Here is a 14,616-nt window from a genome sequence, read left to right on the forward strand (position 1 = left end):
TGTACAGACATACAAACAGCTGTGTCAGTGTGACAGGAGGAAAATGTTTGAGGGAAGCAAAGGAGAGGCTTAGCTAAGTTTAATCATCACTGGTACCAAATGGGAAACCACAGTCATGAATGATTGCTCTAAATGCCTGGCAGCAGTTATTTAAACTTCTCACACAGCTCCTGTCTTACTTCTTACTTAAGAAACAGAGCCTAGGGAACTTCCCAAGTCTGTGCCACAGAAAGGAACTGGCACTGTGTCTGGTTTAGCTGCATCTTTCTGCATGAATCAAGGCAAGCTGAATGCAGGGAGCCTGAACCAGTCTGCTGGCAGGGAAAGAAGCCAGGATTCCTCACAGCTTCCTGACCTGTTGTAGTTTGGCCAGCCTGTACATTTAAAGGTCAAGTCATGCAGAGACCAAAATTTGCCAGGACACCAGCCATGAGCAGCTACCCAGAAGTGTGCAAAAAGTGTTTATGGTGGTCAAAAACCATTCCTGAGACACATGCTAAATACTGGCCACTACCAAAAGACAGTGATTCTGACACGTAATTTAAAGATGGAAAGTATAATTAAAAATGTAGACATTTATTCAGAAGCAAAAAAAAATCTATTTAGTCAATTGAAATAACTTACTGAGGCATATGACATGCTCCTTCTCTGGGGTGCCTGACCAACTGCCACTGTGGGCAGGGAATAGTGGGGATATTTTCCATGAAAACTTTGCTCCATCCAAAGGCAGAAGTACAGAAGGGATTTATAGATTTATAGAATCATAGAATGGTTTGGGTTGGAAGGAACCTTTAATGGTCATCTGCTTCCAAGCTCCCTACTGTAGACAGGAACACCTTCCACTCGACCACGTTGTCCAGAGCCCCATCCAACCTGGCCTGGAACACTTCCAGGGATGGGGCAGCCACAGCTGCTCTGGGCAACCTGTGCCAGGGCCTCAGCACCCTCACAGGGGAGAATTTGTTCCTAGTATCCCATCTAAACCTCCTCTCTGTCAGAGTGAAGCCATTGCCCCTTGTCCTGTCACTCCAGGCCCTTGTCAAGAGTCTCTCTCCATCTTTCCTGTGGGCTCCCTTCAGGGACTGGAAGGCTAGAACGAGGTCAAATAAAACTACTCAGAATCTTTTAGGTTGGAAAGGACCTTTAAGGTCATCAAGTCCAACCACAAACCATCTTACTTTGCATGGTTCATTTGTGTGTTTTCCCTTTTTTATGATAATTGTGACTGCAGCAGCACTCTGAAAACATGGACAAAGACACGGCTTATTTTGGGGTTGTCCCAGGAAATTACAAAGCTGTGCAAATACTGGCTTTTTTTTTTTTAATCGCAGAATTGTATCTAGGGATGACAAGCAGCAGTTTCATTTAAGAAATTTTTAAAAGCCTGTCAATCTTTCAGGTTATTACACCTACAGGTTTTCTACATGAGCAAGAAGAAACACAAGGAAAGGGGTAAGCACAAGGACATGTTTTCCCAGGATGACACACATCATCATGGCAACCTCCCTCCTGCACAGTCACTTGAAGTTTCACAGCTCTGGTTCAGATTAAATACCAATGACCTGATTCATTCTTCCACTGAATTTCACCTTAAATAATTGTAAAAAGCACATTTAGTGCCATGACTCAGTAGGCAAAGTATCTTCTGCTCCTCCTGGCTGAAGTTTGCTGTGCCCCACACCCAACTCCAGGAAAGGCTGTCCATAAATGGCCCCATGGCTCCATAACCAGGCTCCTGACACTCACTTTTCACAATGATTAATGTCTGAGCTTCCAGGGGAATTTGTCATCAGTACCTGCAACAAAGAAAGCCCCCACAATTATGTTAGGCTTTAAAATAGCATCCCATACCTCCCAAAACTGAAGTCAGCACAGACACAATGCAAATTCCCAATTTACAAGCCGCTGACTTTTTTGGGGAGGGCATTAAGACAAGTACTGAGTGATCTGTGAGAGGTCACAAAGGAAAGCAAAGGTTTATTAGTAGGCCTGCATGTACAGCAGTTGACTGGAAGTGTTCAGGGGGTCTGGAACTGAAAAAAAACCTCCTCACATTAAAGCCACTTTTGTAGCTCTGAGATCAAAATCACAGAAAATAAAACGAGAGACCACGTTGTTATCAAATCTTTAATTCCTGGGAGTCCCAAGTGGTCAGCATTACATAAAACTTCTATGAAAAATGAATGCCATTCCATGAATAACCTGCATGTATTATGTAAAATATTTATTGAAGACAAATGCCATTCCATGAATAGCTTGGATGCTGCTTACTTGCATAACAGCGTGTTCATCTACTGTAAATGAAGTTCTGTCTTCTGCCCAACTAAATTACTTTAATACCTCAGTCTATCACCTTTTTCATAAGTAAAGTTTATGAACACGTTTCTACTTTTAAATACAGCTTTCATAAGAGCCTACCCGTGGAAAAGGACACTGAATGCAGATCATTAGTTGCTCTCGACAAAGGCTCAGTGGGACGGAAAAGCAAACACAACTGAGAGAATAAAATGTGTGTGATGAAGAACTTCTAAACCTGGCCTAGGCGTGGGAGACAACCACAGGACCACGACTTAAAGCTCAGGTCTATGTCCCACTAAGTTAATCTGTACATTAGGGGAGTTAGGGGACCATCCCTAACTGTTTCTTAGCTATACAAAGGGTTAGAGATGCAACTTTAAAAAGCTGGATCGCTGGACATAAGAAAAAATTATTTATTCCACCACTTTCCTACACATGCCCTTTTCTGTCAAGCTGCTCTGCACATAAATTTGGAGTCCACCACAGTACACACACACACATATAAAATCTATAACAGTATATCCTGGCATTATATAATAGCTAATATAATGATATTGGATAGTGTGTGCAATAAATTAATCTGCCTTTTTTATATACAGTTAGTAAAACTACAGCTATGCATACACAAATACTCTTTCACTCTAACTGAGCAAACAAGCTTTTTAGAGAAACCACATCATCTGTGTTTCCTGTGTTGTTTCAGATTCTGACTTGCTTACCTTTTTCCCCTCTGGGCTTCTGTCTTCTTTGGTCTTACTACTTCACTGTTTCTATTCCACACATCCCTTCCAGAAGACAAACTGCAAAATCACAGGAGTGAAACTGCTGATTTTTTGAAACCACAGTTCTCAGAGATGTATTATCAGCCCATCCTCGTTCTGAGCAAAGATTAACTCTGTATTGAAATTTAAAATAATTTTAAAGCATTGTAAATAATAACAGACTGAGAACAGGTCATCAAACAAACTAAGAAAAGCCCCTTTTTCAAATATTGAAGCAGCATTTCTAGGGCATGGTTCACCTATTCCTAAGGTAGACACCTAAAACTGGTCAGATGAATCACCACCTAACAGTGTCCATTTCTCCCCAGAAGTTTCAAAATCAAAGACAGTTCAGAAGCTCTCTTTGATTTTATTAATACATATTTTCAGATTTGGAGATTATTTTCATGGTGTACTTTTGATAGGCTTAGGGAGGTTTTTTCTTCTAGTTTCTGAAGGAAATACAGCTTTTTTATCCCACTGTCAGCCCCCATTAGGAACCAACTGTCTCACTTCAATCGAATAAAAGCACGTAGAGGAATCAGATGAGCAGGTTCCTATATCCAGGGATCAATGCTCCTACAGCCAGGGATCAGTGGCCACGTGCAGCAGAGAGCTCTTACTGGCATCCCCATGGCAGGATCAGCAGGGAGACTGCCTTGTCCATGCTCTTAGGCATTTTATGCAGTATCTTGTCCAGACAGGATGATAAAAGACTTGGTTTGGGGTCACTGAGTCTGTTGGAAACATGGGAATGATATAAGGATTATTTGGGGGGGAGGGGTATTGGGAAGAGAGTGAAATAAATGGCAGCAGAATGTGCCAATTTTATAATAAAGTATTCATCAGAATATTGGTAATAATGAAGTCTCTAGATAACTGTTTGGGCTCTTTAGACTGGAAGGATTTGGTTTGTAACACTGCACATGCCCATGATTTTCACTGAAGCAGCTGATACAAGGTTACATGACTCCAACTGATCCTGGAAGCTGGTGCTCCTAAAATGAAGGAGAGGACTTACACCTGTTCTTTGGCAGCCCTTCCTCCTTAGGAGTTCCTGAACTGCTCACACTCCTTAGAAGATGGGAACCTCTTCCCCCTAAGACAATCCCCAAAGCAGATTACCAGAAATCAATCAGAAATTAATTAACTTCTCCTATGAGGACAGGCCTAGAGAGTTGGGGTTGTTCAGCCTGGAGAAGGCTCCGGGGAGACCTTATGTGGCCTTTCAAAATGCGGAGGGGTCTTACAAGAAATATGGAGACAATTTACAAGGGCCTGGAGGGCCAGGATGAGGGGGAGTGGCTTCAAACTGACAGAGGGTAGATTTAGATTAGGTATCAGGAAGAAATTCTTTATTGTGAGGGTGGTGAGGCCCTGGCACAGAAACTGTGGCTCCCCCATCCCTGGAAGTGTCCAAGGCCAGGTTGGATGGGGCTCTGAGCAACCTGGTCTGGTGGAAGGTGTCCCTGGCCAGGGCAGGGGGATGGAATGAGATGAGCTTTAAGGTCCCTTCCAACCCAAACCATTCTTTGATTCTGTGATCTGGGAGCCCCCCGAGGAGAGAGCTGGTGAGTTTCCTGAACCTGGGAATTGAGGATAAAGCCCTGGAGTCCCACGGGGACTCTGGTTTCCTGGCAGGGCTGGGATGCAGGAGGAGTGAGCTGCACATGCCGGTTCCTGCGCTCGGCAGGGCCTGGGGGCCTGGCACCTGCTCCCAGCACCTGGCCCGGCAGGGCCCCCCACGCCCATGCAGGAATCCCGGCCAACCCCACCGCGGGAAGCCACCGGGAACAGGGAAGGGGGTGTAGCAGCACATGGCCGGGGAGAAGCAAGAAGCCATCACTGGCACGGGACAGGGAACAGCAAACAGCCAGGCTGGTCCAGGCTGGGTGTGGGAGCACATCTGCAGCGATAAGAGGTTTGCAAAATAACCTCTGGGAAGAAACCAGGGAACTGGGTTTATTGAGTCTAGAGGAGAAGGCTGGAAATAGGGCAGGACACGATAGTGCAGTTGCAGTACATGAGAGGTTGCTATTAAGAGCAGCAGCGATTACACTGCTGGATAAGAGATAAGATCTAACCAACTTAATATCCAGGAAAGAAAAGAAGACAGGGGAAAAGAAAAAGACTAGATGTTGCAAAAACTTTCTCTGCGTAAGCCAGAGCTGGAGAAGATTATCTGGGAGGTTGTGAAACCCCCTGCACCAGAAGTTAACCAGACATCACTGTGCTCTCAGTAGAGGATGGACTGCCAAGCTATCCCTCAGCCTTTGGAAAGCAAAAATCCATCTACTCTTCTCAAATATAAACTAAAAACCATCCATGTATGTCACATGGATCATTAAACATATGGGTGATGAATAAAAAGTTTCACATTTGGATAACAAAGCTACTATAGATTTACAAAACCTGATTTCAATGCAGGCATTTAAATTCAAAATTTTATTTGGATAGAAAACTTTGATCCTTCCTTTCAAAGAAACTGCCTTGCAGTTGTTGAGCAGGTAAATGCTGGCAAGGCCTTTAGTGCTATTTCTGTCACATGGCACCTCCTTCCTGCAACCAACCTTTCTCCTCCGTTATCTCCTGCTCCCATGTAGAGAAGCAGCTGCCACTTTATATTCTTTGGGGCACTTTTATTCCAGTTGAAATGCTTGTGGGCTGGGCCAGTCTCATAGCAAGATTGTAGAGTCATCTCTCCACCATCTGATGATAAGATACCTCAGGCACTGGAAAAAACCCCCGGGCCGTACGGTTCTTTTGGGATCCACTGCAGAGAATGCTCCCAAGACAGAGAAGCATTCCAACCTTTCCAGTCCACCAGGAGTAATTAAAGCCACCAGGACATCTTATTGTAATGGAGTACCTAAAGGACATAGAGTTAGGGGTTTTTTGAGTTGTTGAATGGGTATCTAAGCTGAAACAATCTAGGCATATTCCCATAGGGCATATATGTGGAAAGGGTTTTGGTGGGAGTTCTGACTAGACTCAGGATCAGCTGGTTGACACCAAAGAAAAGCCTGATCTGTTTGGTCCTTGTGAGAAGAGCTGGAGCCAGGATTCACCCCTTCCTTACTCAGTATCAGTGAAAGCACCTCAGCAGGGGATCAGCTCCTGAATGGAATGTGCTCACTGTGAGTCCTGCCAGGAAGGCATTCCAGCACCAGAGGTGGGATACAGGCAAAGATGTCCAAGCCACTGCTGAGTCCTGCAGGGAATATGAGGCACAACCCCCAAAATTACAGAGAACAATCTGACAATGCTCCAGGGCACAGGGGTAGCAGGGGGTTGGATGTGAGCACCCTACTAAGGTGATGGGCCTTGGGAAGCCATGTGGGTTTTCTGAGAATCACTAACAAGGGAGGGGGAGGTCCCAGGAATGGAACATCAAACATCTACTTACAGTTCTGACACGGCAACTCCTAAACAGCCTTCTGGTCTTTGTTTCTTTATTCTCTGATTCCTTGGGGACTGCAACTCGTGTCTCAGGAGGTGTAAAAATGTCAGAAGAGAGAGAAGAGTCTGTGACTAATTCATGTTGACCACAGGACAAGGATGTGGCCCCTACCACAGCCACTTTACACCCTGAGCCTCTACAGTAATGCAGCAAGGTTTTTTCTGAGGCAGAAACCCCACTCTTTTTATAGGGTCATTCTGCTTTTATGTTTTATTTCCAGGATTATTTTTGTGCCGTTCTTAACTAAATGCAAAGAAAACTAAAAATATCACACATTGTGAATCACAAAAAGGCCCTTTTTGTGTGTTAAGGACAAAAGCTCAATTCATGAAAAATGTGCCTTTGCTCATAGGAAACAATCATGCTTCAGTCTGCCCTTCCAGCAACAGCATCAGAGCTCCAAAAAAACAATACTTCCCCACCCTGGGTGCATGACTGTATTTCTCTGCAAGCTCACATCCATCTTTACAGTCCATCCTATGGGAAAGGTTGCTTTTTCCAGAACTGAGGGAGTGAGGGGCGCAGGGAGTCCTCTCTCAGTATACAACAGGCCAACATTATGGAGGTGATTCAGGAATATGGTGCTCATTTTTCTATTATGAGATTGGTTATCTATTACAGGACTCATGTCCTGTAAACAACGTAAGTTTAGGGCTTCCAGGAAAGCCACCATGGGTGGCTAAAATCACAGAGATTTTATTTTTTAAAAAGCTGAAACTACAATAAAATGGAGGATGTTTCTTGAACACTTACAGAAAGCCTGAACAGTAATCCAGTGCTAACAAAAACTACCTGAGGGAGGAAAAGGGAAGTTGCTCTTTCAACCTGCTGGTGTGACAACAACCAACACAGAGGAGCAGGTACAGCAAACAGAATGGTGTTTGGGCTCATGTTCTCTCACCTGGATGCAGCCAGGAATCAGAGTCAGGAACAGCTTCCCATGAGGGGGCACTACACTATCAGATATCCAGGCTTGTAGATCTCCACCTTCAGGACTCATGCAAAGACACTGAACAGAGAGGGCAGCACATTTCAGCTTTGTTTATCCTCCTCTGCAAAAACTAAGATGATGAAAAATTAATGTGTTTATCTGGTAAAAAGCTACACTACTATGTGTAATTCCATCCACCAAGAGGACCAAAACAAAATCCCAAACACTGTATCTGGAATGCAGGGAGAATTTGTGACTTCTGAACTTTTAAGTGCTTGATTTCACAGCTATTCAAGAGGACCTAAATACAAACTAAGGACTTCTGTGTGCAATTTTTTAACGAACAGGGGATCCTCTTTATTGGTGAATGGGACAGATTAATTTGTGGGCTGGATTTTGTGTCTAGCCAGCAAGAGGAAGGAAAGTGAAGGGCTGGTCTGAGTCATTACTACTGACCTACACCACAAGCAACAACACTTATATGGACATTATCATATGAGGATCTCAGCTAGGAAGAAGCAACTTCCTGGCACAGTGGTTTCCGAGTGTGGAGGGATGGGCAGGATGGGGTTGGGGCAGAGGCAGCTGTTCTGAGCATGGGGAAAAGCTGCTGAGTGTCATCCTCCCACCTGGCTGCACACACTCAGGTGCTGCAGCTGCCTGCATGAGGAAAAACCTGCACACGTGCAGCTCTTGAACAGCCACATCCTCCCTTTCAGCTGGAACCAGAGGAATATTTGGCAAGCCCCTTGAAGGCAGCATGCTGCTTTCATTTCTGCTCTCCATGCTCAGTTTTGTAGCGGTCCCAACTATTTCTAGCTCTGAACTAGAATAAGAGTACCTGCAGTGGTGTGACTTTGTCCATATTCCACCTTTCCCTTACAGTAATTTATTTCTAGAGCTCACAGCTGGAGCAGAAAGCCTGAAGAAATGACCACAGGTTAAGTGGCCTACCTGAATCTGAAGGAAACAGAAAGGCAGAATGAAATGTTCTAGATGTTCTGGTAGTGAACTGATTGGTTTGTTCAGAATCATTTCTACAGAAGCCTTTAGTGTCACCCCCCCACCCCAACGTAAGGTATTGCCACCAACACCCATATATATGAGGAAAGTACAGAGGAAGACTCTGATGAAGCTCTTGCTTTAGTATTTCCAAATGGAGTGGAAGTATTTTAAGAGTCCCAGTAACTTTCTCCTGGACTTCTCAAAGGGGAAAAGGAGAAAATGCTCATTATCCTGGATCCTCTCCCTTTAGGCTTTTTCTCACACCTAAGGAAGGAGGGGAAACATCAGTGTGTGAGGTGCAGGTAAAGGGCAAGGCTGAGACTCCAATCCAGCAATTACCTGCACGTGGATGTGAAAGGTGGCGTGGCCTGGGAAACAATTTCCTGCAGCATGAGGGCTCTGCTTCAGATTTGCAAAAGGATTTAGCTGCAAGAGAAGGATCACAGAAGGATTTGGGGGAAAATCCAGCTTTTTGCAGAGTTTAGAATTACACAACTCGGAAATGGAAAACGCCACAGGAAACCAAGAGCTGCCTCCCAGCTGCAACTGGGGATTTCAGTCTGGGAGAGGCACCTGCCAGGAACAAACAACTTGGGGTATCTTTTGCATGGAGCATCTCAGAATGGAAAAAGGATAAGCCCAAAGACTTCCTTAAAATTGTACCTGAGCTTGGAATTGCCTATATGGACTGCTGTAAAAGAACAGCTGTTTGGAAACGTTTGCATAACCAGTTCTCATTAATATTTTCCAAAATTTGTGTGTGGTATTTTTGGATATATCAATGTTGTGATCCTGGATTACCAAAAATTAAAATTTTGGATGATGGAGAAGAGGCAAAACCCACTAAAAACTTTCCTATCTTCCTCTTTTATCTGACTACTCATTCCCCCAGTAGACATTTTTTCTCTCCATAATTTCTTTCTGTCCTTTTGGAGGCATCTTAATAGTATGAAACACTGAGGGTTTTCAACCTGCTTTTATTTCTGGATCCTTGTTCACAGATATTGCCTTGTATTTCCTGGGTATCTCTTGTGGATCTTCCTCAGGTAGCCCATGGACCTCCTGACGTGTGTGAACTCCAGGCCAGAAATTACTGCAATAATTTTATTCAGTAAAAGACACTGCTGACATTCAGTGTAAAGTACCGAAAAATACCCTCCTTAATGTTCTTGGTCATAAACCATCCTTTTCCTGCACTATATATTTTGGAAAAAAAACCCTTTTAATTCAAGCTCGTGTTTTTTACCTGCATGGACACTTCCACATAAATCTCTATATATTAATCAGGTGGGAATAGGGCTTAAAAAAACATGTATTCAACAGGAAGAAAAGAATGTGATGTTATACTGCATTAGGTATATCAAATGTAATTTTTGCAAGTTTGGCTGAGGGAAATCCTCCTAAAAATGTAAGAGCTTACTACTATTCCACTGAAAATTCCATCACTGAGTTGCCAAATGCTACTGGTGAGCAGGAAACAGGTTGCTTTAACCACAGTATGTATCCTTAAAGGTTAGTTAACTGCTTCAGAGAATATAACCCCTTTAGTATAGCTCCTTTTTTCCCCAATATTTATTCAAAGGAGCTTCTTGCTTATGCAAGAAATCTGTATTTTATTAATCCCAAATAGAAGGATTTTAATGGAATTGAACTAACTTTTAAGCTATTTCCTTCTGTCTTTTGAAAAACAGTATATAAGCAAATAGATGTGAAGCTTTGAGTCATGTTTTGCTGCAGATATTCATGTGAAATCTTGAGCAGGAGATACATTGTCGAGATTTTTTTCTTCTTCGTTCTTTGGTTTGTAGCTAATGTCATGAACAGTAGTTTGTCTTGCCTTTTGCTCAGCTGACATTATTTACACCCTCAGTGAAACTAAAGTAACATCCGAGGCAGTCTTGCCTGCTTTTGCTGTTTGAGACTGGCCATTCCTACCCTCAAATTCCATCAAAATCAGGGAAGGTCAAGGAAACCACCACTGACATGTGTGAAGCCCACACCTTTCTGAAGCTGTGGCATGAGCAGTCATTTTCCTTGACACCAGTCTGGATTGCAGCTGTAAACTGAGCTGGGAAAGCCCACCAGCTTCCCCCAGGCCCACATCCAAAAGTTCAGAACCACCTCATCCCTAGAACAGGCAGGAGTTTATAATCAAGTGAACTGTTAGGCAATGTCAGGCTACAGGATGTGGGTAAATAAAAATATTATTTTACCACCTTTCATGGCTGACAGGCAGGGACTCTCCAGACCTTCCCTTACCCTCGTGCCTCTAACAGCAGTCTTTGTCTCAAGACAGTCTGTAGCCTTGTCCATTTGTTTGAATTTTCCTGGCAGACCCTGTAAAAAAGGGGGAATTTAGCTGTGTAGGACAATGGCCTGACTTGCACATCAGGCCAGGCACTGCAGTTACTTTGGAAAAAATCTGTACAACACACTAAATGGGCAATTCACACTTAATCCATCCAGTGTAGACCTTCACTGGAACTGGTACATAATTCATCATGACAAAAAACTATCCCTCCATGGCTCATATGCAGGTATCCATTTGTACAAAGAGTTCTTACTGCTTTTTTTATGAAAAAAAAAAAAAGTGGATGAGGTTGAATAAGGATTATAAAGATACATCATTTAACTGGATTATTTTGCTCCTGGTTTTACTCCTTAAGAGCAAACACAGCATTGTGTCTAGGTCACTTGCTGGCTGCAGGTTATTTGGGATTCCCAGGAGAAGGCACTTGAGAAGGAAATGGGGGAAGCCTGTTTTGGTCTGTGCTTCTCTTGCGATGTTCATGCTCTTTGACAATATGAGTTTTGTCCCAGAGCTACTGTTATTAGCCCAGGTTATGTCAGCAGTGTGGATTTATAATGCAGAAAAGCATTTCTAGCCATACCACTTGAAGGAATTTTTCAGTTCCGTATTTTCCTAAACTTTCCTGCCACAGCCACCTGGACATCTCCTTGAAGAAATTTCAGGAAAGATCCCAGAAATCAGTATTTGTCTGTGTGAAGCCCATAGTTTCTTGAACACCTGGGATAAATGATGGCTCTGCCATACAACAGCAGCAGTTCACCCTTATAACTGCATCCACAACTGGCACTGAAGCACATTCTCAGACTAAGACAGACCCAAGCTCGCTTCCACAAATGAAGAACTTCCTGTAAACAAACCAAGAAACAAAAGCTAAAAATACTCCTCCTCCCTAGCTGCTGTCATGTGGGGAAATCAGAGCATGAGATGCACCTTAATCTGAAGCAGGGAAGCTCCAAGCCCTATCTCCGAGGGATAATTTGCACACTTAAAACAACGTAATATCCCACTGCATCCCTTCTGCCCTACTGGACCGAATCCAAAGGCGTGGCTGTAGGAGTATAGAACCTCTGTCAATCATACAGCTGCATTCAAGATTTTAAAAAAAATTTTTCTTAAAAAATATTGTGCAACTGTGACACTTTTTCCTCTCTTACCTCAGCACCTGCTGTATCTCAAGGTGCTGGCACCCACAAAAGCAACAAGAGCACTGCGGTACCAAAGGTGAACTGAGGCCAGGGGAGGGTCTGCACTCCTCTTAGCCTGCTGCAGTGAAAATGCAGTGCTGGAGGCTGGGACACTGCTCCCTGCTGAGGAAAAGCTGTAAACAAGGGGCAGGAAAGGAGACGAGTGGATTTCAGAAGGGCTGTTACCACTGGATGTTCACAGCGAGCCTTGGAGGAAATGAAGGAAACGGCCAGGACTGACTCACCGGGGATGGGTGTTTTACTTGCTGCTTGTGTAAACTTACTGTGCTGCAGCTTCCAAGCTCTCTCCTCTGCTCCCTTCCATTATTACCAAGGTTTTTCATGCCATATACACAGGTTTGCATCTGCTTGGATTAAGGTTCAGCTGCTGAACATGCCTAGGGAAGCAAACTGGCTTTCCAAGGAGAGTTCAAGCAGATGATTTTAATTTTAAGAAGATCCTTAAACAACTCTCCTCCTCTGCAGGATTTGTGATAAGTCAGCAGCTGAACCAAGTTACTGCCAGGTTCTGTCCTGCTGCCTGCCTAGATTTTGGCATGCCCAGCTGTGTGCTCTGCATATAGAACTAAACCCAGAATAGTGTCTGCTGCAGAGCAAGAGGATGTGACAGCACAGGACTTGAGCGGGACGGGATGTTTATGAGGAGGATGTTGGAGTGGGAGGAGTGGGAGGTTAATGTCCCAGCTGCCCCTCAGCATGACGATAGCACAAGGCACTGCAGGAAGCAGGAGCACTTCAGGGTACAGGGCCCTGCTCTTGGTGCTGCTGGGCCTCTTTGCAGGGAGGGGACATAAATCCAGGGATATATATATATATCTACACCCCAAGGAGGTATGTCCTTGAAGGGAAAGGGGCATACCAGGCACTCAGCTGCTGCAGGCCAGACTTTGGTGGGCTAAGAGACAGTGCAGTCCAACCCACCTGGGATACTCACAGCATGGGACAGGACCTCTCCTGCTCCCCCTGTGCAGGGTTCCAGATGTGTTTAGGCACTCAAACTCTCTGTGCAGCGGGCAGAGAACGCAAGGTATCTCAAGACATGATTCAAAAAACCAGACAGAAAACTGCCTCTGCAGCTGCTGGTGGTGCCAGGGACAGGGGGAGAGGTTAATCCCACCTCAGACAATGAGTTGCCCTTTTCTGGAGAGAAGAGCAGCAGTTTTCCAGTCAGGATGACCAAGTCCAGCTTGCTGCCAGCTGCTAGGAACTTAGAAAATGCAGTGGGAAGAAGCATTGGCTATTTATGTCATGTCCCAGAGGTCTGACACCAACCTAAGAGAGACATGATCCAGAGTCCGCTTCCGGGAATTTGAGGCATCCCTTTCCTCGCTGCTGACTGTAAATGCAGTGATGTGGAATGGGAATCTCAGCTGCAGGAGCTGATCCACTCTGCTGAAAAAAGGCACCCACACAAACAAATTAAAGGAGTAACTGAATCAGAAGGCAGCAGCAGCAAGCATGAGGATGATTCTGTAGCTGGCTGGGGAGAGCTCTCCGTGTGCCACATCCAAGGGGAGTTTTCCTCTCCTGGGTCTCGCAGGGAAGGGAGGGTTCCGGATTGCCTGGGTGTGGGCTGCAGGGTTTCTCTGGTGGTTGAGCCAAGCTCCCTCTTTCTTATTTGCTGAAATCTTCAGAGCACATCCTGGAGGATACACACCTGCAAGCCTCAGGAAATGATTCGGGAAAAAAAAAAAAAAAGACTTAGCAAAGAGACAACTCTGGATATCAATTTGAGGAGACAGAATATATAAAATAGGTAATGCCTTCCTTAGCCACCTGCCTAAAATAATTCTTTGCACACTTCGCAATTTTAGTGAGCAAAGATCTATATATACACCATGGCAAAGTGCACCCTCACACAAATCCTGTATCCCTTTAAGCACCTGTGTACCTACGAGAGACGGAATGCCCAGGAACTGTAGCTGTGGAGTCAGCTTTTTAATGCAGCCCCCAGAGTTTTTCTACCCATGTCCTGATCAATTTCTTATGCATTCAGGTGTTTCATTGATTTACATTTAATTGATGATCTTGAATGTAATCTTGCCTGTAATCCTGTAAAGCCTGGGACAACCCAATACTTTTCCTTAAACCCCTGGCTGCCTGTTGGGAGGAAACACAGAGGTCAAGTTAAGGAGTGGGAAAACAAGAGACTAGGGTAATGAAGGAAGCTTAAAGAATAAAAAGCACCTCTGATTCTTAAACTGGTTCAGACACCTGGGCTGGTGGGTCAGGTGCACTCCAGAAGCAAAGCAAACAAGTGCTATGTCCAAACCTGAGAGGAACACAGTTATTACAAAATCACTGGTGAAAGGGACCCACAAGGATCATCCAGTCCTGGCCCTTGCACAGCACACCGCAACAATCCCACCCTGTGCCCGAGAGCGGTGTCCAAACACTCCTGGAGCTCTGGCAGCCTTGGGGCTGTGACCACTGCCCAGGGGAGCCTGTTCAGTGCCCGACCACCCTCTGGGAGAAGAAAATTTCCTAAAATCCGACCTAACCCTCCCCTGACACAGCTCCAGCCGTTCCCTCGGGTCCTGTCCCTGGTCACACAGAGCAGAGAGCAGTGCCTGCCCCTCCTCCTTCCCTCCTAAGGAAGCTGCAGAACTGCTGTGAGCTCTGACCTCAGATTTCTCCAGGCTGAA

General features: G+C 44.7%; 1 protein-coding gene across 36 annotated transcripts; it reads right to left on the bottom strand.

Annotated features, from left to right (window-relative positions):
• Positions 1 to 1,006: 1,006 nt before the first annotated feature.
• Positions 1,007 to 14,616, bottom strand: LOC108448259. Of its 36 annotated transcripts, none has more exons than XR_001864067.1 (8): positions 10,715 to 14,404; positions 8,795 to 8,881; positions 7,421 to 7,528; positions 6,466 to 6,546; positions 6,158 to 6,270; positions 5,784 to 5,928; positions 3,018 to 3,098; positions 1,007 to 1,796 (listed from the first exon to the last, which is right to left on the bottom strand). XR_001864067.1 is itself a non-coding variant. In XM_017740592.1 (8 exons), the coding sequence occupies exons 2-7, from the start codon at positions 10,766 to 10,768 to the stop codon at positions 3,055 to 3,057; spliced, it is 621 nt and encodes a 206-aa protein (XP_017596081.1). In that variant the 5' UTR covers positions 10,769 to 10,792; positions 13,244 to 14,404; the 3' UTR covers positions 1,007 to 1,796; positions 3,018 to 3,054. The 36 variants fall into 36 exon arrangements, 5 of the variants coding, with proteins under 5 accessions (XP_017596081.1, XP_017596084.1, XP_017596083.1 ...); XR_001864068.1 differs by having other exon boundaries at positions 3,018 to 3,193; XM_017740592.1 differs by lacking the exons at positions 5,784 to 5,928; positions 6,158 to 6,270 and adding an exon at positions 3,683 to 3,796 and having other exon boundaries at positions 3,018 to 3,193; positions 6,466 to 6,584; positions 10,715 to 10,792; positions 13,244 to 14,404.

The sequence above is a fragment of the Corvus brachyrhynchos genome, unplaced genomic scaffold, assembly GCF_000691975.1.
Source record: "Corvus brachyrhynchos isolate BGI_N302 unplaced genomic scaffold, ASM69197v1 scaffold317, whole genome shotgun sequence".
Classification (NCBI taxonomy): Eukaryota; Metazoa; Chordata; class Aves; order Passeriformes; family Corvidae; genus Corvus; species Corvus brachyrhynchos.